General features: G+C 36.7%; 1 protein-coding gene across 15 annotated transcripts in view; it reads left to right on the top strand.

The window, feature by feature from the left end:
* LOC138710281 (zinc finger protein 180-like) overlaps positions 1-25,033 on the top strand; it is a 58,371-nt gene that overhangs the window by 3,724 nt on the left and 29,614 nt on the right. For 3 of the 15 annotated variants that reach the window (XM_069841030.1, XM_069841031.1, XM_069841029.1), the window contains exons 3-6: positions 522-621; positions 7,366-7,463; positions 12,022-12,168; positions 18,053-23,722. In XM_069841030.1, the coding sequence (XP_069697131.1) occupies positions 594-621; positions 7,366-7,463; positions 12,022-12,168; positions 18,053-18,952 (1,173 nt within the window). In that variant the 5' untranslated portion in view covers positions 522-593 and the 3' untranslated portion in view covers positions 18,953-23,722. Of the gene's footprint in view, positions 1-247; positions 365-521; positions 622-2,638; positions 2,971-7,365; positions 7,464-12,021; positions 12,169-18,052; positions 23,723-25,033 lie in introns of those variants that run through there. The other 12 variants (XM_069841033.1, XM_069841039.1, XM_069841043.1 and 9 more) reach the window with 10 other exon arrangements.

Here is a 25,033-nt window from a genome sequence, read left to right as displayed (position 1 = left end):
ATACAAAGTAGTATACAAGAAAACTGGGGCGGAAATCATATGCTGATAAGTCATTGCCACAAAAAAAAAGGGACATTCTGAAGTTCCGTTTCATCTTCAAAATAATCCGAGATAGAGATTCAAACAAAAGACTATCCCAGCTAATACGGGATGTCTGGTCACCTTAGACTATTACTTCCTGTGTGTAAACATTCTCAGTAATATAAATACGTGGAATAGCACATTTATCACATCTTTTCTCTTTCAGATCGTCAGAATCTGATACACGCCATGCGTGATTTAAATCGTTGAAGAAAATTCTCATATTTATCTATTTCCACTGCTACTTATGGAACATGAGGTTTTTTGCCTGGTGTATTGGAAGGTGATCTTATTTCGTTGTGCCTCATTAGGTTATTTAACACTCTTGAAATTGGATGTAGGTCTAATGTACTGGAATAGACAGTAGAACAGTGGAGGAAGAATGGAAATTTCTACAAAGTATTTTGCATGATCCTATTAAAGAATCTCTTGGTTTTAAGCGAAAATGGACCAGAAGACATGGAATCAGGAATTGGGATGAAGAACTTGACGAAATTATAGAAGAAAAAGGAATGGCTTTTAAACGATTTCTAAACACAGGTAAAATTGAAGATAAGATCAATTATAAACACAAAAAAGCAATAGCCAAAGGAGAAGTTAGAAAAGTTATAGAAATAACTGGAGGAAGTTTGTCTCAGATTTAGAAACTAGTCCACACCTGAGGAGTAACGGTCAGCGCGTCTGGCCGCGAAACCAGGTGGCCTGGGTTCGAATCCTGGTCGGGGCAAGTTACCTGGTTGAGGTTTTTTCCGGGGTTTTTCCTGAACCCAATACGAGCAAATGCTGGTTAACTTTCGGTGCTGGACCCTGGACTCATTTCACTGGCATTATCACCATTTCATTCAGACGCTAAATAAACCTAGATGTTGATACAGCGTCGTAAAATAACCCAATAAAAAAAAAAGAATTTAAAAACTAATCCCAAAACTTACAAAAATTTTTAATTTCTGACTTGTGATGCTTAAAAAGACTGCCAAAATTAAGTAACTGATAAAAATATATGGATAAAATATTTTGAGCAATTATGGAATAATGAGACATTACTTGGTAATTGTCCAGTTTCAAATAATGATCATCATGAACACTTTACCATAGATGAATTGAATGATGTTCTAAAGCAGTGCAAGAACAACAAAGCTCCAGGATGTTACAATATTTATATGGAATTTTACAAGTACGCCAGCAATGAATTCAAAGTACGACTATTAACATTGTATAACAGAATTTTAGATGGAGAAATCCCCCCGAATATTTGGCATAAGGCTCTAGTAATATAAATTTTTAAAAAAGGAGATAGGAATGACTATGAAAATTACAGAGATATTAGTCTTCTAAATTCAGGATATAAAATTTACACAAAACTTTTAAAACAAATGAATCGGTCATTTCAAAAAGATCATGAGTCAGAAAATTGAAATTTTACAGGAGAGAGAAAAAACTACCTACAGCATAAACCACCTAAATTTTAATTCTCATACGACTGTCGGTGATTAAAGCTTTATCAGGGAAAATATTGCATTAAACATTTTTTATTTAAAATTTTTTGTTTGGCATAAAATACATTTTTAAAATCAATGACCCATGACCTTTTTGCAATGAACATTTACATTTTACCAATTAATAGAATACATTTTTAGCAAATAAAGGTTTAATTACATAAAATGTATAATATACCAGTATACAACAAATAAGAAGACTTTTGTGTACTATTTTCTTATTATATAGCTGTATTTTATTTAGAACAAGAGTGAACTCTAATGAAAATCTATACACTTTGGAAAGTAGATAGATTACCGAGTGAGTTGGCTCATGCATTCCGCCTGGGACTCGCATTCGGGAGGTCCGTAATTCAATTCCCGGACCGACCAACCTGACTAGTTTTTCCCGTGGTTTTCCAAAGTTACTTAGGCAAATACCGGTTGGAATTTTCATTGCCACAGTCCATTTCCCTTCCCCTCCCGTGTAGAAAAATAATTTAGATATCATTTCACATCATTCATCTTCTTCATCTCATTCAATAGACATATTCAGGTCAATACGCATGTCTTCATCCGCTTATGGGAGGGGGCGTCCTCTCCACAACCGTTACTGGGTTCCCAGCCTTCCGTAATGTCTCTGCTAGGATTCATTCCTTAAGAGCTCTTCTAAGGGCGCTTCGCACCTTGGAAGGGCCGTTGGAATGGATCCTGTGCTGCTTGGTCACCTTGGCAGTGTGCACTTAGAGCGGGGGAGAGTAGGAGGCCCCCATTGGGTGAGAGGTCACATGTGGCCGGTGGACTGGTATACCCTCATCCTCATTCATCCCATAAATCCGGGCCTCAGTATGGCCGAAGTGCAAAGGGTCGTCCTAACCCGCCCGTAGCCACCCTAATATAACCTAACCTAACCTAGAAGATAGATTGAGAAAATAGTTTTTGTTTGTTTTTAGTCGTCTTGATCATTTTCAACTTCTTTTCATTCTTCTGTTAGCCATTCCTGAAGTTGATAGTAAAACTCTGAACAGCTGGAATATACTTCTTCACCTTAATAATGTCTATAATTTCTTTTTCATTAATAGGTACCTGTTTTGAAAGATATGCCAACTCTGTAGGAAGTACAGGATTCTTGTGAGTGTGAAGGAGATTGAGTTTCTTTGTGTCAACACAATCGATGAAGTGCTCAGTTTTCATTTTACCAGGATAGCTTGAGTTATATTCAAATGCCATCCACTTAGAAGCGGAAAATGAAATTTTATGTTCCTTGGGAATTTTTTCCATACTTGACTCAGAGAGAAAAGTATTCTGGTAATAAATAGGCCACCATTGCTTAAGGCCACTAACAAGCACAGCATCAATGGTTTCTACTGACAACTTACATGACACCCTTTAATCATAACTGCATACTCATCAGGTACGTGTACCCTATCATAACGTTTCTTTATAGTCCCAAAATACCTGTCGTTTAGCAGGAAGCTGTGAACTCTTACGGAAAGTAATGTTTTATACTTTGGAATTTCTTTGTTGATACCATCCCTCTTCAATTCATATATTTCGCTTTCGAATCACGAATAATGTTTCTTCTATATTGATCAGCATTATTTTGTTTCTTTCTTTCCTTTAGAAGCACTCACTGAACTTGTAGAATTGGATTCTGATATAAAATCTTACATCAAATGCGATAACAATAAGCATTAAATTACAAATAAAAAGGACACAGGAAACATCATTAATTCCGCCAATGAACATTTATAATATAGACTACAGATTTAAAGCCATTCAGTGCAAAAAGGTCACAAGTCAAAGACTCATGACCTTTCTGCAAGAAGTGGAAATTTCAGGCTTCGATTACAACACTGTTGGAAAGTGTATTTATTTCCTTCTTACACAGACTGGTCGGGCTATCCCTATATCACAATGTTCAATGCATAACTCATTTTCGTAAAAAAAGCTGACTCATTGGCTTTTTGCAATGACCGATTCAAATATTACATACATTTTATGAAACCAAATTAATGGAAGAACAAAATGGATTCCGGAGAGGTAGATCATGTGCTAATGAATATTTTAAAAATGATAATAGGAAAACAAAAGAGAGTTTAATAGACAAGTTTGGCTTTCATAGATTTAAAAAAAACCTTTTGATGAAGTTAATAGAAAAAAGTTATTTGAAATTCTGAAAGAAAGTCATGTCGCAAACCAATTAATAAATGCAACCTATAATTTATATTGTGAAAATCATATTTCAGTAAGTACTGGAAACAGTCAAACGGAGTGAAAATCAATTAACCAAGGTGTTCGACAAGGTTGTAACCTATCCCTATTACTATTAATATATACTGTATATGAATCATATGATTAGAAACTGGAAAAGAACAAAACATGGTAATCTGAACATCAATAGAAATTTAAAGTTAGATATATTATTGTTTGCAGATGATGTAATATTATTGGCAAATTTTGAAAATGGCCTCCAACGTACTGTTTTTCAATTATAACTCATTTCTGAGGAATACAGGATGGAAATTTCAGTTAATGAAACTAAACTAATGGAATTCATCGGAATAAAATCATGTCTGCAGCAAAATTTGCCTTTATAATAAACCTGTAGAACAGGTTGTCATGTTTTAAATATTTGGGTTTTCATTTGAGCTATGAACAAGAAAAAGGTATTTCTACAAAATTGAATTACTTTAACTATGCAATAAGTACCATTAATAACATTTTCAAACCTTCTCTTGTCCAAAAACATACAAGAATTGAAGTCTATAAAACATTCGCGAGACCTGTTCTCATGTATGGAAGTGAAGGTTGGATCATACGCAAATGTGATGAACAACGAATTACTACCAATGAAATGAAGCTTTTAAGAAGAACTAGGTTAGACAAGAAGAAAAATTGGAATATTTTGAAAGAACTAAATATTGACCCAATTTTAAAGAAAATTCAAAATTATACACATAAATGGAAATCTCATATACTCAGGATGTCTAGAACAAGGATACCATGCCAAACACTAAATTACCGCCCTTTAGGAACAAGATCTTTGGGTCTCTGCTGAAAAGATGGAGCAGGACCATAATAGGCCACCAGACTTAATACCTGATAAGAAGAAGAAGAAATTGGTTGTATTGAACATTTCTGTTGCTTCCGCAATTCGTTCTTGTGTTTTCTGAATATTTGTTATGATTATTTCGGAACCCAATTCTACACTGTTCATACCTAGTTTTACCTGTCATTTCATGAAGTCATAAACATTATCAATAATTTCTTGGTTTTGGCTGTCCAATGTTTTTTCATTTAATTTAAAAAATGTAGGAGACTTACAGTAAAATTATTGCAAACAAAATTAATTTGGACATGCTGTTGCATCCACTTGAATTTTACTATGGTTGATAATAATGATATGAGTGAAAATATGAACGACTATGGACAGTGTTATTGTTACTCATTCATACAGGACAATCGAATACAGAAATGTGGTGGCGACCAATTACTAAATAAGAGCTGTAGAAATAAATATATCATATATTATATCATATCATAATATATCATATCATATATTATATATTGTATCGCATCGTATTGCATCGCATTATATCGTATCATATATCATATCAAATTATATCATAGCATGTCATATCATATCATGTCATACAGGACAAGAAAGGCTCATCGACTAAGCACTGCCATGAAGGTCATACGCTAAAACTGTAAACTGTCACTTAAACTAGAAAATATACATAGAATATATTACTGCTAAATTGAGCTCTGCCTGTTACACATTAACCCTTAAGCAGTCACGCCTAACTATGTAATATTAAGATTCACGAGGGGTGTTGCTGACACCCCAAATATAATGGGTTCTTATGGGCTATTTTTTTAGTGAACAATTAAAATATCGCTCTTTTTTTATTTATACAACATTAAATACTTTAATACCTCTCAGAATGTTATAATTAATGTACAGTAAAGGTAATACCGTATTTCAATATTTGTTCACATGTAATATTCGATCATATGTTCACTCCTAATCATAATTTACTTTTTATGTACCTTTTCAGACTACTTTCTTGATTTTTCCTTGAGTTACAGTCACTACTTAACATCCATTGTTATTATTTGTTATACAAGTATGGTCAGTTTAGTCACTCACTATTTACAATAGGAGCATTGTTGTAACAGTTTGTCACCGCATACCACTTACAACGTTATTATCTCGAGTGTGGTAATTCCGATTTGAAACATGTTTACGGTTATTGTTGCCTTACCAATTTTAAGAAAGATAGGTACTGAAAGTTTCAGAAGATCACACGGAGATCAGTCTCTTTGATTTTGCAGCGAGTGATTGTAGCTACATGCATATTTTACTTAGTTCTCATTATTATTAAAGTTTCAGAAGTACAGGCTTACTCAATATGTAGTTAACAGATCCTATATGTGACTGGGGTTTTGACATCATCCCGCACGACTGCTTTAGGATTAAGATCCTTATCTTCTTTTGGAAATAGAAACATGCTTAAAAATCATACTTTATGTATAAATATTTGGGAAAGCTCGTCTGAAGCTAAACTCATATTCGTTTTACAAAAAAAGAAAGCTATAAGAATGACAGCTGTGCATGAAAGGCCATCTTGTAAAAAGATTTTTAAAAATTTGGACATATTGACTGATCTTCTGTTCCTGATGATGATTTATATCAAAAACCGAGATACATTTAGTACTAATCATAATATAATGATGTACGGTAATAGAAAGGAAAAAAATCAGATCTCCGTCTACCTGCTGTTAGTCTCAGCTGTTATAAAAAAAGGAGTTCAGTATTAATGTATTACACTCTTTAATGCACTACATAATAATTATTGTTTTAAAGCTTCGAAGGGCAAAGCAAACTAACTGAACAAACAGAATTAATCAAATTTCTGCATACTGATTAATTTCTTTATGTTTGTAGGTACAGTATAATCCCTCTTAACCGGCACCAAAGGGACCAGGCTAGTTCCAGATACGAGATTTTGCTGGATATTTGAATAAATACCGGTATATACAAAAAAGTTCGTATTTCATAGTGCCAAATATTGAAACTGCATCCATGTAAAGTTTATTTCTCTATCACATGCTCATAACCGAATAAACATAAAAACTGTGTGGATTTTCCTTATTAAAACACATCACACAACACAAAGCATGCACTAACTTTAGGTTTGAATATTCACAGAAAACGAAAGTTCGTGCGGATTTCCTAATATGGCAAAACTGACGGCCCATTCTATGGCAATGTGACAGATTCAAACATTTTTTCTGGCCCAGCCAAAAGTGCCGTTGTTTTGGAATTGCTGGTTGTTTGGATGACGGTTACGAGGGATTTTACTGTATATAGAATTAATCTGCTGTATTGTATATTTTTGTATATTCTCTGACTTATTTCATATCTTAAGGGTACATTGCTGATGTAAAATCTTTGAAATACAATAAATGAAATATAAAACTAAAAAAATAAGCATAATGATATTCATGAAGACCTAACTGCTAATACTGAAGGTGTTTCATAATTCTGTGTGTCGAGTAAATGAATCACTTTTCACAAGCAGGGATTTCATGTAAAATGTGTTACAGGAAATCCTGTGTTTTGCTCCACAGATCACACCGTGTTGCAGAAAATCCTGTGTTTTGCTCCACAGATCACACCGTGTTGCAGGAAGTCCTGTGTTTTGCTCCACAGATCACACCGTGTTGCAGGAAGTCCTGTGTTTTGCTCCACAGATTATATGCTGCAAGTTAATGTTAATGTCTTAATCACTTTTTCCAGTTGTGATGGATGTGATCAAGATGGAAGTTGAGGTCGATCCATTGACTGTACATACAATTGATAATGGACATGTAGAAGAGAAGAAGCCTTTAAGAGAAGTAAGTAGAAATACTTGTATTTTGTCAGTGCATCATATATTGGGTGGATAGCTTAGATATTATGAAGCAGCATCTTGACTCGTGTGGAATGCTCCCATGTGCCAATTACGCAGAGAGTAAACATTGCTGCCACATCTGCTGTTGCCTCTCACCCTACCCTGTTCTAGGTAGGAGCCAGGTGTTGTACTAATGCGCTCCTGTTAAATCTTATAGTATTCACCAGCGAGTGTTTGTGCATGATAATTACACGTGAACAAATTTGACTTGTGACGTGGAATTAGTATGCTCTTGCCCCAGCAGGTCGAGGTGGGTTCTGCCAAGTTGGTGATTGGGGGATGCAATGGTGGATCTCGTGCTTTTCTTTTCGAACATTAATCGACTTATCACTACCCAGCCCTTTTCGTTCTCTCTTCTTTTTCATCCCTCTACTTCTCTTCGTCGGCCATCATTGCATTCGAAACACCCACCACATCATCACAGCCATTTTCACCTCTCCATCCCTGCTGTTTTGTTTTTGCCTCGTCCGCCTACATGACGGGATTTGCAGAGAATGCCTGGTGAGGTTACATTATTCTTCCTCTTCTAGTTTATTATATCCATTCTTAGGTTAAGTTTCTTAGGTTTATAACTCCCGTCTCACCAGCAGGGATCTTTCCTATGTCCATGATCCTGTACCATGGTTTCGAGCGCGACTTCCAACTTGTGCGGCTTGACAGGGCGCCCAGCAACAAAGCAATAGTGGACCCTTCATACTGCCCCTATAAGCAAGTCTAGGTGCCGAGCCCGGACCAGAAGTCAAGTACATTCACATAGAGCCCCAATGGGGGCCTGGGGCGATTTAGACATCCCGGTGACCACCTCTGCTCTCAGGGACGGATATATCACTCCGAAGTGTTACCGCTGACTAATGGGTGTCGCAGTCTAATCAACCACAAGTCCCCTGAAGCTGTGCGGTCTCGGATTACTCTGGCTTTGGTGGGCGAGGTCGGCGTTAGCCAAGTAATCTGGCGGTTCTGTTCAGTGTAGAGTGGGGCAGTTGTTCCCATGGTAGGGGCATAGAACTGCGACTCGCCTCTGTGTAAGACTTGCCATTAGGTGTATAATGCCCAGTTTGAAGGATAATTTGCGTGAGGTGGGTTGCTTGGGATCAGGCTGTGGGGGGATCCTCATAGCCAGCACAGACCACGAAGAATTTTTTAGGTGTCTTTTTCTTATGCTTCCCCGGTGGCAGGCTGACGCCGACGGTTCCGTAGGGGGGGGGGAAGTTTACAATGTCCTCGCACTCCTCTTCTCCCCACAAAAACAGCAACAAATGAAACAGAAAATAGCAAAAGACAGTACAACTGATGGTAATATGACGAACACTGAGAAAGTAACAGTTAAAGTTCCGCCTCCAAAGTTTATTAGTATCACCTTGGATGGGACCGAAGAAAACTATTAAAAAACATCAGTCCATTTTACGTGAGACGCGCGTTCGATGAACCCGTTGGCAAGGTCAGAAATGCAACTCCACTCCACAACGCCAGTCTCCTCATTGAGACTGCATCTGCAAAACAGAGTGAGACGCTGTTGAGAGCGAGTTGCTGGGATCATCAGAGTTAAGCGACACTCCTCGATGAACACCACGCGAGGAGTTGTGCATATGGATTCTCCAGATGGTAAGTCTGATTAAGAGATCTAATTAGAGCTCACAGAACAGTCTGTGTCCAAGACTTACCATTTGCTGTGTAAGCGGGACGTATGGACTGACTTTGAGTCATGTCTCTTGACAGAATACATCCTAGTTGGTTACTAGCGTATCCCTGTGCCGAACCCAATGCGGTGCTTTAGGTGCCAACAGTTCAGGCATTCGCAAAAACGTTGCACTAACAATATCATATGTCCAATGTGCGGTGGTGCTCATCATGGGGATTCCCCATGTGGCAGGGCCGAGCACTGTGAATTGTTCTGGGGACCACGCCTCTAATTCAATAAAGTGCCCGAAATATATGGTAGAAAAAGATATTCAAGAGCTTCGAGTCCAAGAAAATATTACTTCTTATGAGGCACATAAGCGTATTTTCGATCAATAAAAAAAAGGCGACGGGAAGTCCTATGCATCAATACTGGAGACGGCAACAGAGGGAATTGATGCATCCACACAAACGCCACCTCTTGCAAGTATGCCTGGGAAGCGAATTGAGACCACAACCCAGACATATGAGGACGCTGCTTTACAGACTGCTATTCCTCCAACATCTCATAAAATGAGCAAGTTCAGATACTTAATTGACCGGATGTTCACAACCCCCCTCAACAAAGAAAATTACAACAATGAACATAAATACATTAAAAAAAACTGGCTACTGAAAACGGCTTCGACAAACAAATAATTAAAAAATTAATTAACAAAAGAAAGTCAAAATTATCCATAACGAAATCTACTACACTTTCCCCTGAATGTCCAAAAACTAAAAAACCGTGGCAAGGTATGACTTATTTTGGCAAAATTTCCAATAAATTAAATAACTTTTTCAAAACACACAACATCCATATAGCCCCACGAACCAACAATAAACTATGGAACATAATATCCAATAGAACGACTATTATCGAACCCTATCATAATAGTGGAATTTACCAATTAAATTGCAAAAACTGTCCAAAAATGTACATAGGTCAAACACGCTGAAATTTTCAAATCCGGTGCAACGAACATATAGCAGACTTCAAATATAACTGAAATAAATCTAAATTTGCTAAACATCACATAGACGAAGGCCATGAATTAACGAATATAAAAGATTCCCTAAAGATAGTAAAAATCATCAACGATAATACTATAATTGACACATCAGAACAATATTTCATTACAAAAACATTCAATCAGGGCACTCCTATCATAAATGAATAAATAAGTAATATTACAAATCTCTTATTCAATTTATTTAGATTAATTTCTGTAAAACAACCCATACAAGCATCCACACAGGTCCCTCTACCCCCTGCCACACTTCCGGTACCGCCTGACATACACTAGCATAAGCTTATAATTTGTGAGCAGAACCCAAGCGTCAGTCACAGCCGAGCAGCCGACTAGCACACATCAATTTCAATAACCCACAACCTCACATAAGTCAATATCTCACAACCATCTAACTCGAGATAGATTAAATGCTAAATTTTGGAAATTTATTTAACTTTAATTTTCGCGTGTTTACAGTACATTTGGCAGATTGAACCTCGAGAAGTGACATCTTCCTTCCGAAGAAATTGTATAACATATGTTAATTCATGTTGTTTTACTTAAATATTTATTTATTTTAACTCAGCACTTAAAATGGCGCCATTCATCAGTTAAATTCCAAAGAACACAGTTAACCACAATTCTTTTACATTTTAAACATTTCGTATTTCGTACAGCATTTATTGCATTATAACAATCCTAAACCCTGTACCTTACGAAATTAAAAGTACAGGAGAACCCTTCTTTTACACTTTTAAAGGGATTAGCAAAAAATGGTGTAATTTATGGGAAAGTGTAAATTGAAGAAAATACTTTAGTGGTATTACAAAAGTACAGTAATGTATTTATTTGATACAGACTCACCCACAGAATGAATTTACATTTTTTCACTACCGGTACTTTTTTCTTGTGAAGTCTGATATATATATTTTTTGTCTTTTGTTTTTTGTTTTTTTTTTTTTTTTCCATTTGCAATGACTATTTGTTTTTCGAGTCATCACCATCGGCAGCAGAAAGATATTTCCACTGTCTTTTCACTTGTGTGAATAACATCACAACATCACGATTATCATCATCGTCAGCATCACTGTCACCACCACCACCACCACTACCATTCAGTCCAACGACTGTTATTCTGTAATCAGATATGAAATCTGAAAATGTTGCATCTGGCTGAAGAATTCCCCAGTCTCCATTTTCAAGTAGGCCTGCTTCCTTTTCTTCCACAGACAATCTTGAAAAGATGCCTGCTTTTTGGAAGCGGTTGATAATGCTCGACTACTTCACAGGTTTGGTATTTTGCAGCCTTTTAGAGATGCAATTAAGCTTTTTAGATTGGTTGGTTGATTATACAGTTTCATTAATGAATTTATTATTTCATTCTGTTTATTATAAATATTTTCGTGAATTATCCCTCCACGCCTTTGCTATAAAATGAAGGACATCTAACACTGAGACCTTTATGTCTTTCGTATCCTTGCCACACTCATGTAGGTTAAAGCTCTCTGCACCAGGCTCTTGCTGTAATTTGCTTTGAAAGTATGAATAATGCTTAAATCCAAAGGCTCCAATTTGCTTTTACAGTTGGCTGGCAAAAATTCCAACTTAATATTTCTTAGATGCAAGGTTTGAGGATGGGCAGGGCACTGATCAGTATTACAATTGACTGTAAAAGTACAAAGTTGGCAACATTGAAATTTATGCTCAAAGCGCATTGCTAGATAACAAACACGCCATTTAACTTCCTAGCATTTGAGGCGTCATTTTTTGTGCTTACTCTTGAAATGAACTTCATACATTCTTACATGTTCATGATGTCTCTGTGTTCTGCAGGAAGGCAATTTCTTTGATTTCCACATGGCTGACATAAAGATGGAATGTGAGGACCATGGCTGTGATCTCACATCAGAGATTAAAGTTGAGGAAACTACAGAAACTGCAGTGCCAACCAACTTTGTTACATTAAAGTGTGAAGCTGAGGTGAGTGTAGACCATGCCTTTAATTTCCTTTTGATATATATATATTCTTTTACATTCACTATATGGTTATATGCTCGGGGATTTCGGAATATGATAGAGCCATTAATACTTTCAGAAAACTATTAATGATGCTACTGTAGTTTTCAGCTATGTTACCTTAACTGTCATATTTAAAAATAATACATCCACTCTCCATGTATTGCGGGTCCCTATCACCACTGCATGGCACGTCCTCAGGTTGCGGATTGAGGAGACGGCCTCCAGATATGGAGCGTAGTTGTAAATATATTGAATAAGCAGTCGCGGACAGCCGATGAAAGGTGGTCCTCCAGCTTGGGGGTTGGGCAAAGGGCTAACAACCCATCACCGTAAAAAACAGCTTGTTACGAAACCTTCAAATAAGCCTCGGAATGGCATTGATTCTCTGGCACGACCACAGCAAGGAAATAACATTTTGAGATTTGGTACTTGGAATGTTACAAGTCTATATAGAACAGGAGGGGTAACATTAGTAGCAAAATAACTAGTTAGATATAGAATAGACTTTATGGGAGTACAGGAGGTTAGGTTAGATGAACTAATATAGTAGACATTCGAACCTTCAGGGGCAGACTGAAATTCTGACCATTATTTGGTAATTGGAGAACTAAGAGAAAGATTATTAGTAGCCAAGCGAGTAGAGCAACAAGTTAATATTAGAAGATTCAATATTCCGAAATTAAAGGACGAGGAAACTAAGCAACATTATCAGGTCGAAATTTCAAATAGGTTTGCTGTATTAGCAAGTTCCGACGAAGTTGAGGAAGAGTTAGATGTTAATAGCTTGTGGGATAACATCCGAGATAATATCAAAATTGCAGCTGAACAGAGCATAGGTTATTACGAAACTAAGAAAAAGAAACCGTGGTTTGATGAAGATTGTTGCATGGTAGTAGAAAGAAGGAAACAGGCAAAATTGAAATTCTTACAGGATCCAGTTGAGGCGAATAGAGATAATTATTTCAATAAAAGACGGGAAGCAAATCGTAGCCTACACTTAGGAATAAAAAGAGAGATTACTTGAAGGAAAAACTGAATGAGGTAGAAAGAAATAGTAAAAATAAAAACATTAGAAATTTATATTAGGGCATAAAGGAATTTGAGAATGCATATCAGGCAAGGGTAAACGTGATCAAGGATGAGAATGGTGACTTGCTTGCAGACTCTCATTGAATCCTGAACAGATGGAAAAACTATTTTGGGCAACTACTAAATATACATAGGACACATAGAAATGATCAGGACGAAATTGAAATACAAACTGCTGAGCCACACTTCAGAAGTCGAAATTGCGATAGAAAATCTGAAAAATTATGTCTCCAGATATCGATCAAATTCGAGCAGAATTAATACAAGAGGGTGGAAGCACATTATCTAACGAAATTTATAAATTTGTACTTGCTATTTGGGAAAAGGAAATTGTACCAGAATGGAAGGAGTCCATAATCATACCTATCTTTAAGAAGGGGGACAAGACTAACTGTAGTAACTTTCGAGGAATATCACTTTTGTTGACGTGGTACAAAATTTTGTCCAATATTCTTTTGAGAAGCTTAACTCCATATGTAGATGAAATTATTGGGGATCATCAGTGTGGTTTTAGGCATAATAGATCAACTATTGATCAGATATTTTCTATTCGACAGATAATGAAGAAAAAATGGGAGTATAAGCGTACAGTGCATCAGTTATTCATAGATTTAAAAAAGGCATATGACTCGGTTAAGAGAGAAGTTTTATATATTCTTATTGAATTTGGTATTCCGAAGAAACTAGTTTGATTAATTAAAATGTGTCTCAGTGGAACGTACAGCAGAGTCCGTATAGGTCAGTTTGTGTCAGATGCATTTCCAATTCACTAAGGGGTAAAGCAAGGAGATGCACTATTACCTTTACTTTTTAACTTTGCTCTAGAGTATGCCATTAGGAAAGTCCAGGATAAGAGAGAGGGTTTGGAATTGAACGGGTTACATCAGCTGCTTGTCTGTGCAGATGACGTGAATATGTTAGGAGAAAATCGACAAACGATTAGGGAAAATACGGGAATTTTATTTGAAGCAAGTAAAGAAATAGGTTTGGAAGTAAATCCCGAAAAGACAAAGTATATGATTATGTCTCGTGACGAGAATATCGTACGAAATGGAAATATAAAAATTGGAAATTTATCCTTTGAAGAGGTGGAAAAATTCAAATACCTAGGAGCAACAGTAACAAATATAAATGATACTCGGAAGGAAATTAAACACAGAATAAATATGGGAAATGCCTGTTATTATTCGGTTGAGAAGCTTTTATCATCCAGTCTGCTGTCAAAAAATCTGAAAGTTAGAATTTATAAAACAGTTATATTACTGGTTGTTCTTTATGGTTGTGAAACTTGGACTCTCACTTTGAGAGAGGAACATAGGTTAAGCGTGTTTGAGAATATGGTGCCTTAGAAAATTATTTGGGGCTAAGAGGGATGAAGTTACAGGAGAATGGAGAAAGTTACATAACACAGAACTGCACGCATTGTATTCTTCATCTGACATAATTAGGAACATTAAATCCAGACATTTGAGATGGGCAGGGCATGTAGCACATGTAGGCGAATCCAGAAATGCATATAGAGTGTTAGTTGGGAGGCCTGAGGGAAAAAGACCTTTGGGAAGGCCGAGACATAGATGGGAAGATAATATTAAAATGGATGTGAGGAAGGTGGGATATGATGATAGAGACTGGATTAATCTTGCACAGGATAGGGTCCAATGGCGGGCTTATGTGAGGGCAGCAATGAACCTCCGGGTTCCTTAAAAGCCAGTAACTAAGTAAGTACATCCACTCATATTTTTAAGGAACATCTGAACTTCTAATTTCTGGGGAAGTATGGCGCATAAGGATACAGCAATATGCCTTCAATTTGATTACATATACATTTTTATTTTTGAATCTTAAATACTTACCGTGGTTTCCATTAATTATTGCTTGGTATATAAAGTTAACACTTTTCGTAAGTCAATACTTCATCCATTGTTCTGAAATTTTAATACATTTAGAGCAGGGCCGGGCAGCAAGAGCAGATCCTACTCTCTCACAGGGAGCCATATGATTTCTCTTCAGCCCCTTTCTTCTCTGCCGAATGAATGAATAATTTCTGACTTGCAGGCCAATATCAACAAACAACTCTCCTTGACTTCATAGATGCAAAATCATCAATTATATCATCAAAATTTAAAGATCTAGCAAGATCGCTCTCCAGACTAAGGAGGCCAAGGTTACTCAGCCTTTCTTGCCACATTGTTAATCTGAATACATTTTGATTTCCTTCATTTTGTTGTAAGTTGTGAAATTGAGTGTTGCTAGTGAAGGTGCAGAAAATAAACCAATCTCAAGCCCGTGTGTTCAGGTTGTCAAAAATGAAGACAGTTCTTATTTAGAAGTGAATACTGATGGTTGTGGCTGTCTACAAAAAAATTCTGATAACAGTAGTATTGAATCAGAACAAACAAACAATAGTAAAAATGATGTGTTAATATGTGTAAAAGGTAAAAGGTAAAGGTAAAGGTATCCCCGTAACATGCCATGAAGGCATTTGGGGGGCACGGAGGTAGAGCCCCATGCTTTCCATGACATCGGCACTAGAATGAGGTGGTGTGGTCGGCACCACGCTCTGGCCGCCTTTTACCCCCGGGAAAGACCCGGTACTCAATTTTATAGGAGGCTGAGTGAACCTCGGGGCCGTTCTGAAAGTTTGGCAACGAGAACAAATCCTGTCACTTCCTGGGATCGAACCCCGGACCATCCAGTCCGTAGCCAGCTAAGTGAAACAAATTTACACACGCCAGTTCCTAACTCTGAGTCATGGCAACTAACATGCGACCTTGGAAAACTAAAAAGTGGCAGACAAATTGTGTCATTGAATGTGTTGTTCGAAAAAGTACCCCCCAACCTGCCTAATACCTTCTAAGTGACGGAACAAGAGCCTTTTCAGTATTATTTTCAAAACTCAAGAATGGAGAATGTGTTCCCAGAGACTGGCTAGTGTGGAGTGAAACAAATCAGTCACTGTACTATTTTCCCTGATTTGTTTCACTCCACACTAGCCAGTCTCTGGGAACACATTCTCCATTGTTGTGTTTTGAAAATACTGTAATACTGTTTTTAGAAAGGCTCTTGTTTTCGAACAACACATTCAATGACACAATTTGTCTGCTACTTTTTAGTTTTCCAAGGTCGCTCAATTTCACACCAACTTTAAACAAAGTTCTACTCCCTTTCTTAATATCTTCCAATTTTTCTGTCTCTCCTTGCGCTTCTCAGCTCCCGACTTATGCTTCTACTTATCCATTGTCCACTGGTAACACTAATGAACAGAATTTACTAGAAAAACGACAATGAAAAGACGAAAGTTTCGTTATGAAACATGCTATGTAGGCCCTACTGAAACGGAAACGAGATCCTGCGGCTTGGTTTTGGGAGAGTCCATTAGGATATTGTAGTGGGCCGGCAGGGGTTCGTAGTTAAGAGGACAAGCCAATTGAACGTGTTCGGTACAAGCAATGGGGGAACATATTTCAGGCAAATCCCGGAGCCCTCAAGTGACATGTTGATCACGGTTAACGTGGGAAACCGATATTCAATTATATAAAAGTTAAACATTTACATAATGAAGTAGTAATTTGTATTAATTCTACTATTGTTGGTTAATATATCAGATTCATGTAACTAATGTTCCTACAAAATTTTATAGTACCGGTATGTATCTGTGAATAATTATTCGTGTTAATTAAAAGTAATCAGACTCACTTAATCTGACGGGCCCTTACTGACCACGGGCCCATTAGCACTTGCCCCCTTTGCCGCCCCCCCTTCTCGGCGACCCTGGTTCTAACCTCTGCACCAGCAAATAATCATCAAACTTGATGACCGGAGAGAGAGAGAGAGAGAGAGAGGGAGGGAGAGAGAGAGAGATTTTTTTTATACTTGTGCGTAAGAATTGTATATGAACGCAATTAGTGTCCTAGAGAAAACTTACTCCGAGGCATATCACACACGTTTTGAAGAAATACCGTACTCTGAATATACATACGCTTTATTACGGTGTTGAATAACTCAGACTGACTTCTAATTATGCCTTCCGTGTGTGATGTAGTTTGACCTTCATATTTTAGGAAAAACTTCAGCTTGGCCCACATTACACTGAGACTCCCAATACCTTCACAGTTGTTAGACATTTTTGTTCCTGGAAAATTTCCTCTTCCAATTCAAATTTCTTAACTCATTTTAGAAACCAGCAATATTTTCCCGTCTTTGCACGAGAACAGCTCTTCTGGTAATGTTTTTCCATTGTTGATATATCCTGATGAATTATTATTATCACTAATGGCTCACATGTTTTTTATGAAACATTCTGAATATGAATGAAGACACAGGGACGTTCAGCATCACATTTACTTATAACTCTGGAATAAATTGTATTAGAGACTCATAGATTTCATTCTTCATAAATCCTTCACCTTGAAACATGATACAGTGTAATATGTGAATCGTGTCTTTCTAATAGCTTAATTCAGGCATTCCCTGGAATAACAGCTTAACGTGCGTTACGTTATTTTCAGTTTCCAGCATATATTAAATCTTTAATAACATATCTCCCTCCTGACAAAACATTATTACCCTCCACTAACACTCTGTAGAAACATTTTAATGTCGTTCTGTGTGAAGCTGGAGTGCGGCAGACAAACCACCTTGTCGCTGCTTATGTTGTGCTGTTCTGATATTTTTGAAACTGTTGTTTGTTATTGATGCTGTATCATCAATTCACATGTTTCGTATTCTCTAATAACAACGCACTGGAATTTTACAGCAAGAAAGAGGAAAAATGAGAAGCAATGATGGTAATACATCAAGCACAGAAAGTGAGTATGAACACGCTCTTGGAAGGAAACGTAAAATACAGAAGGAGAATTGGAAAAAAGAAGTTGCAAAGAAGAAGAGAAATGCTGGAGAAGACTACGTTTCAACAAAAACTGGTAAGAAAGTCAGTGCCAAAAAATTTAAGGTTAGTGAGAGATGTTGTCCTAAGAAATGTTTCCTACGAATAGAGGCTAATAATCAAGAAATAATCCACAACAGCTTTTGGGCTACAGGCGACAAGAACATTCAAGATACATTAATGTTGAGTCTCATTGATAGGAAAAATCTGTCAAGAATATCTAATGAACCTAAGTCAGGTAGGAACCGTAGCTGTTCATATATTTATCACCTCAAAATTAAAGAGGAAAAGGTTGTAGTCTGTAAATCCCTTTTCCAAAACGTTCTGAATGTTACTGAAGGCCGCATAAAAACAGTTCTACAAGCCCTGAAGTCTGGCGCCATTACAGTAGAAGACAAAAGAGGGAAACACAGCAACAGACTCCACAAGATAACAATGGAAATCTGGGAAATGGTGCAGTCTCACTGGGACTTGTTTCCTTCACATTACTGCCAAGGCAGATCTCATAGGAAATATTTTGACAACCCTGACCTAAATGTTGCAAAATTATTCAAATCTTTCCAAACTTATTTTCTCACTGAAAGAAATCAAGTACTCCAAATGAAATATAAAACTTACCATAAGTATTTTAGGGAGAATAGTTCCTATTCATTTCGAAAACCAACAAGTGATGCCTGTGATTTATGTCGAAAATCTGGTGTTATATTGAGTGTCAACGCAAATGATCCTTGTAAGAACTCAACAGAGAACTTGTGCAATACAATGGACTGAGGGAAAATATTTCAGGTGAGCCGAATTAGAAAACACAGATATCTTAATACAAGTGTTTGATTAGCTTTGATTATGCGCATAACTTACCTCTGTCTAATCTGAGTGTCATTGCACAGTTCTACAGAAGATATTGTGGCTCTATGTGTTCAATGTCTAAGTAAATGTTATTGTTTCCTAAAAGGTGGAGCAAAGAGATTCGAATTCACTTTGCTCCTTTTTGTATGAGTTCATAAGTAATAAACTTCAGGAGAGAGAAAATATTAAGACCATAGTAGATTTATCTGATTCATGCTGAAGACAAAATCAATATTTAACTATGTTGACATTGTTGTTGTCGAATGGCAATTAAAAGTTGATTTGCATAATGCTTTCTATACTGAAATTTTGTGCGTGGCTTTCAAAAAAAAAAAAAAAAAAAGAAAAAAAAAAGTAGGAAGCATAAAACAATATTTTCCCAATAAGGGGACACTCACATATTCAATGTGCTGAAATTTGGTCTGTATGGAAAAGTTTTGAAAGATACTGAGAACATTGAGGAAATGCACCAGTATATCATAATATTGCAGAGCTGCACCCTTGAAGTAGCAGTAGAAGCAGTACTGATTGAAGATTGGGCAGCATTTCTGTCAACATACTTTGAAAAGAAACCCAAGAAAAATTTGGAATACAGATAAATGTTTTATTTATTTATTTTTTTAAATTGTTATAACAGACACATTTTCCGTTTTATCATCCTATGAAGGACCTCTTGTCTCTTATCGTATAAAAAATGAGGGTGTAGTTTTGTTTTAATGGGTTATTTTACGACGCTTTATCAACTGCTATGCATATCTAACATCTGAGTGAGATGATGATAATGCTAACGAGATGAGTTCAGGGTCCAGCATCGAAAGTTTCCCAGCAGTTGCTCTTAAAGGATTGAGGAAAAACCTCAACCAGGTAACTTGTCCGAACCAAGATTTGAACCCAGGTCCACCAGTTTCATGGTCAGACGTGCTAACCCTTAGTCCCCAGCAGTGGACAAGGTGTAGTTTCCCAGTGATGGAAACTGAAATGGTAATGTCGAAGACTTAACATCCTGGGATTACAGATGCAATGGAGAAATATGTTCTTGCGCTACTGAAACTTTCAGAAGAAAATGCAGTTATGCTCAGAATGATAGTAGAAGATTACGCATCAGGCAAAGAAAATGCAGAAAGTGAAGTAGAAAATTTCTATTGATAACTGTAATAGACATGTGAAGAATATTGATGATCATTGTTTACTATGTACAGTATTACGTTTAATTTCAAGGCAGGTGTACTCTACTTTCATTTCTTAAAAAGAATAAGAAATATTATTATATTATTTAGTTGGCATTTCGTATGTAGCCTCTTGTGTATACTTTATGGAAGTGTTGTTAAATCTACTATTCTTAATAATTGATATTTAAAGATAATATTTCATTGTTTAAGTTTATATGGTGATGTATGAAAAAACAACTTAGAGCTACTGATTGTGCAGGAGGACGTATTTTCCATTTATTCGATTTTTGTTATAAATTATTTTATTCTATTAATGTTTGTGAACTCTTCTTTTGATTGAAATGACTCTTTAAAATGCATATTTGAAGATAGTGTACCTGTATTTCATAAGTCTTGTACGATCAAATCAGTAGGCCTACTAGCTACTATGATTTATGTATTTTAAAACTAGAATAATAAATTAACTTCCATTGAAATTTTTGTCTATTTACGTCAATTGACAAACATCTAATATGTGTTCTGTATCTGAAATTGAAGATTTGTAGTTAAGTTCTTGTTACAGAGAATGCCTCAATTAGTTCTTTCTTTATCTAATATTTTTCATATAGCTAAACCAGTTCCCTTTTTATGTAATTCTTTAATAGTACATTTTTCAAATAGCTGAGCTTCTCTCGTCGACTTGGGTAGCATGGTCGGTAGAGTGCTGGTCTTCTGTCCCCGAGGTACTGTAGCATGTTCAATCCTGGCCCATATTGATGGCATTTTACTGGCATGTAAAATAACTCCTGCGGGACAAAATTCCGGCACACCGACAATTGTGATATAACCTCGTCAGTTATGAGTGTCTTTAAATAAAACATAATATTGTAATTTTTTTTTTTTAATTTCTCCCTGTGTCTAATTCTTTAATAAAAATCATTCATCAGTTGTAATTTTATATCCAGTATGAGCAGGAAAACTTTTGAGGCATATAATAATGGACACTGTTATAAATTACACTGATGGAAATGGAAAGTGTTACACCATGAAGTACCACTCCGTTATTTATCAAGCTTTCTCGAGATCTTCACCACATAACGGGTATTAAGTGATTAAACTTTCATTCGGAACTGATGTCCTCCTCCATCATCATCATCATCATCATCATCATCATCATCATCATCATCATCATCATCATCATCAGTATTAGGCTTGACCCCCATGGGCACGAATACACTCTTGTATTTGTTGTAGCATAGAAGCAAACAGCCTTCGAATGTCATCTTGAGGAATTTCTTGCCATGCCTGAAACACATGCTGTGTCAGTTCATGAAGATTGCTCACTGGAGGCTGGTATGACCGTATAAGTCTTCCCATCTCATCCCAGACATGCTGTATGGGTGACAAATCAGGGGACTGGACAGGCCAGTCAAGGATCCGTACATTTCTAAGACCGTTTCTGGTGTGAACTGCAGTGTGGAGTCTTGCATTATCATGCTAGAATATGCCATTTGGTACCCTTGTCATGAAGGGTATGACAACAGGGTTTACCATTCTTACCACATACTGGCGAGCATTCAGTCTCCCTTCAACAAGTACCAAATCCGCCCTGTTGTCATATCCAGTAGCTCTTCACACCATGATTCCAGGAGTTAGAGAGGTATGTGCCTTGATAATCGCTGCTTCCTGTGGGAAGGTCATCTGTGGACACGTTGGCATCGATCTGACCGCACAAACAGAAGCGAGACTCATCACTGAATACCACAGAAACTCAATGTCCCAGTTGACTCTGGCTCTACACCATGCAAGTCTCTGTTGTCTGTGGTATAGTGTCAGTGGTAAACAACACATGGCAACTCGAGATCTCAACCCAGCTTCCAGAAATCTGTTCCCGACGGTTCGTGGTGACACTCTGCCTGTAACCTCTGCCCGGATTTCAGCTGTTGTCATCCATCTATTCGTCAGAGCCAGTCGAAGAATTCTACGATCTTCTCGTGGTGTAGTCCTTCTGGAAGGAACCATGCCAGCTCTTCTTGCCACACTGTTGTCCTGACTCCATCTCGTTACCATTTGATCTGCAGTCATTGCACTACAGCCAACTGTCTGCGCGATCTGTTGGTATGATACTCCCATGTCCCTCATGGCAATGATTCGACCTTTCACAAAGTCCGAAAGATGGCGATAAGCTGTCCGTGCACGACCTCTGGGCATGCTGTGTTGCGATCTACCTGCAAAGGTATAGTAACGTTAGACACACCCAATAGCCATCACGTACTTACACCATATGTCATCTTTAGGAATGGCTTTTTTCTGTACTGAAAATAAGCTCGCATGAGGATGAAATTTTAATCAATATATCCCACAGACATGAAAATACTGGAGTATCACTTTGGTAGCATTCGGTCAAGGTGTTCATGGTATAACACTTTCCATTTCCGCCAGTGTATATTCTCCAAGGATGAATTCCCTTGCCATTTGCAACGATGTACTCTCAGGTGTTTTTGTCTGAGTACTATTCATGTATGTTTTATATCTACGTTTTTAACTAATGGCGGGTACTTGACTATTCATCATTCAGCCATATGAAGCCAGTTGTGTAGACCAGTCCACTGATAGAGTCGTTGCCAGGGTGCGCCATGGGAGGCTGGTCTATGCTACTCCCACAATGAGATGAGATGATGATCATGGTTGTAATTTGATGGGATGCCACAGGAGAACTGGAGGCAGTGTATGTATGTTTATTCTGCAGTCTGAAGAGTGGTTGGAATGGTTGGAACCTCATAAGTGACACAAATAAGGTATCATTCATAATACAACTAAGCCAGAAGATAATTAAACATAATATAAAACATAAACATTTGATGAAGTCTCTGCAGACCTACAAGTTCTTTAGCCACTTTCAGTTCACCACATTCTTGATTATAATGAATGAAGTTACATACAGGATGTTCAGACATCACTGCATTTCTTAACCTTGAACATAAGCCTACTAGGATTACATTGCCATTGTGAAATAAAACTGCTTTTGAACTTGATGGTGATAATATCAGTACTGATTACGATGAAGTTGGTTTCCTCAGCTATCAATCAACCATTCACTTTACGACAAATACAAGTATTGTTTCTTATTTGGAAATTATTGATCCGGATTGCTATTGATTAGGTTCTTACGCTAGTAGAAATCAAATTGTAATCGAAGTGGTAGATTCCAAACTGAAAGTTATAATAAAAAAATGACAAAACTGATAAAACAAATTGGACGTCCCTAGTGCCTCTATATTCTATTTCATTAAGTAGTTGAATTTATTTTGACACTCCTTTAAAGTGTTTAGACCAGACCTGCAGAACTGTAGCTCCTCAGAGCGATTGCTTTATTCCCCTTTCTTACCACACCCACCTTTTCTACCAGTGAGGTCATGCCATTCTAGTTACGCTCAGCTGCATCAACATTCATTCTCATTTTAAAATGTATGTGTGCATATAATGTAAGAAGTTCTACTTATGTACATATCGTTCTATTACTAGTAAAACCGATTAAATCCACTTTTTGTGTAAAATAAGTTCAGTACAGTCCCTGACTTGTCTTTCCGTGCTCTGTATTCTACTAAAATGAAATAAATACCAAATGTTGCAAGCAGGCAACAAACCAATTACTTTATTTGAAGAATTTATTATGATTTTTCGTGCATTAATAAAGTTTTAATTCCTGTTTTTTACAAAACTTGTATTACTGGTCTTAACCGGTTTTACTAGTAATAGGACGATAAATAAATTGTACATTGATGAGTGAGTGATAGCTGTAAGAACAGCTGTTAATGCTGTCATTCAACATTGTAACGCACTCCAGCCAAATAAATAAATAAATATATAAATAATAAATAAGTAAGTAAGAAAGTAAGTAAAAAGTAAATTAATACGTAAATAAATAAATATGTAAATAAATAAGTAAACAAATAAATAAGTAGTTAAGTAAGTAAATAAGTAGGCCTAAATAATTAAGTAAACAAACAAACAAATAATACGCGTACTGCAGTTTAAAGAGAACTCGAACATGGCAAAATCTAAACCCGTGAAGGAAAACTACTTCCAAAGGAAATGAGAATATGATTATTTTGTTGTTGAAGACGAAAGAATTGCTTGTTTACTGTGTCCCATCCAATTTATTTCTACTCCTCATTTCAATATTAAACCACATGTCAACAAAGTCCTTTTTAAGAATTATGGAATGCACGAACTTTCGAGTAAGTTCATTATTACGAACAGTATATTGATTATTTATTTATATACTGTAAACTTAAGGACGTACTTGTTGTGTTCATTTTGAATTGAAATTAATAGTGACTTTCAAAGTTCATTACTTAAATGCTATAAATTTATGTTTCCGTAGGTGATGATAGGAGGAAAGTTTTCGAAAATCTAAAACAGGTTAGGTGCAAAGAAATCTCAAAGAAACTACCGATAGGAAATCTAGCATAATTGTAAACCTTGAAACGAGATAACGCATTATAAAAACAATGAATTTATTACAATTCTTTTTGAAAATTACATGCTGCCACTGATGAACCTTTGACGGCCAGAGAATGTAAATAACTCTACGCAGAAGTCTATCATTCCCAATAGAAGTGGAATGAGGCTGACGTCATATTTCTCCTACTTACGAGTTCTGTGGGCCTGGTTTAGACTCTCTCTGGTTGTTACATTCATTTAATGAACTGAGTGTTTTTCAAACGGCTCTAAGTCAAGACTTAAGAGAGTCTATAAAACAGCCATATACGGATAAATGTGGGTTTGCTAGGGATAAATTAAAGCGTGAATGAAACAGCTTAATAATTTTAAGAAGGAGCAAATTTTCAATCAA

Source organism: Periplaneta americana, chromosome 12, assembly GCF_040183065.1.
Source record: "Periplaneta americana isolate PAMFEO1 chromosome 12, P.americana_PAMFEO1_priV1, whole genome shotgun sequence".
Classification (NCBI taxonomy): Eukaryota; Metazoa; Arthropoda; class Insecta; order Blattodea; family Blattidae; genus Periplaneta; species Periplaneta americana.
This window is presented reverse-complemented; position numbering and strand designations above follow the sequence as displayed.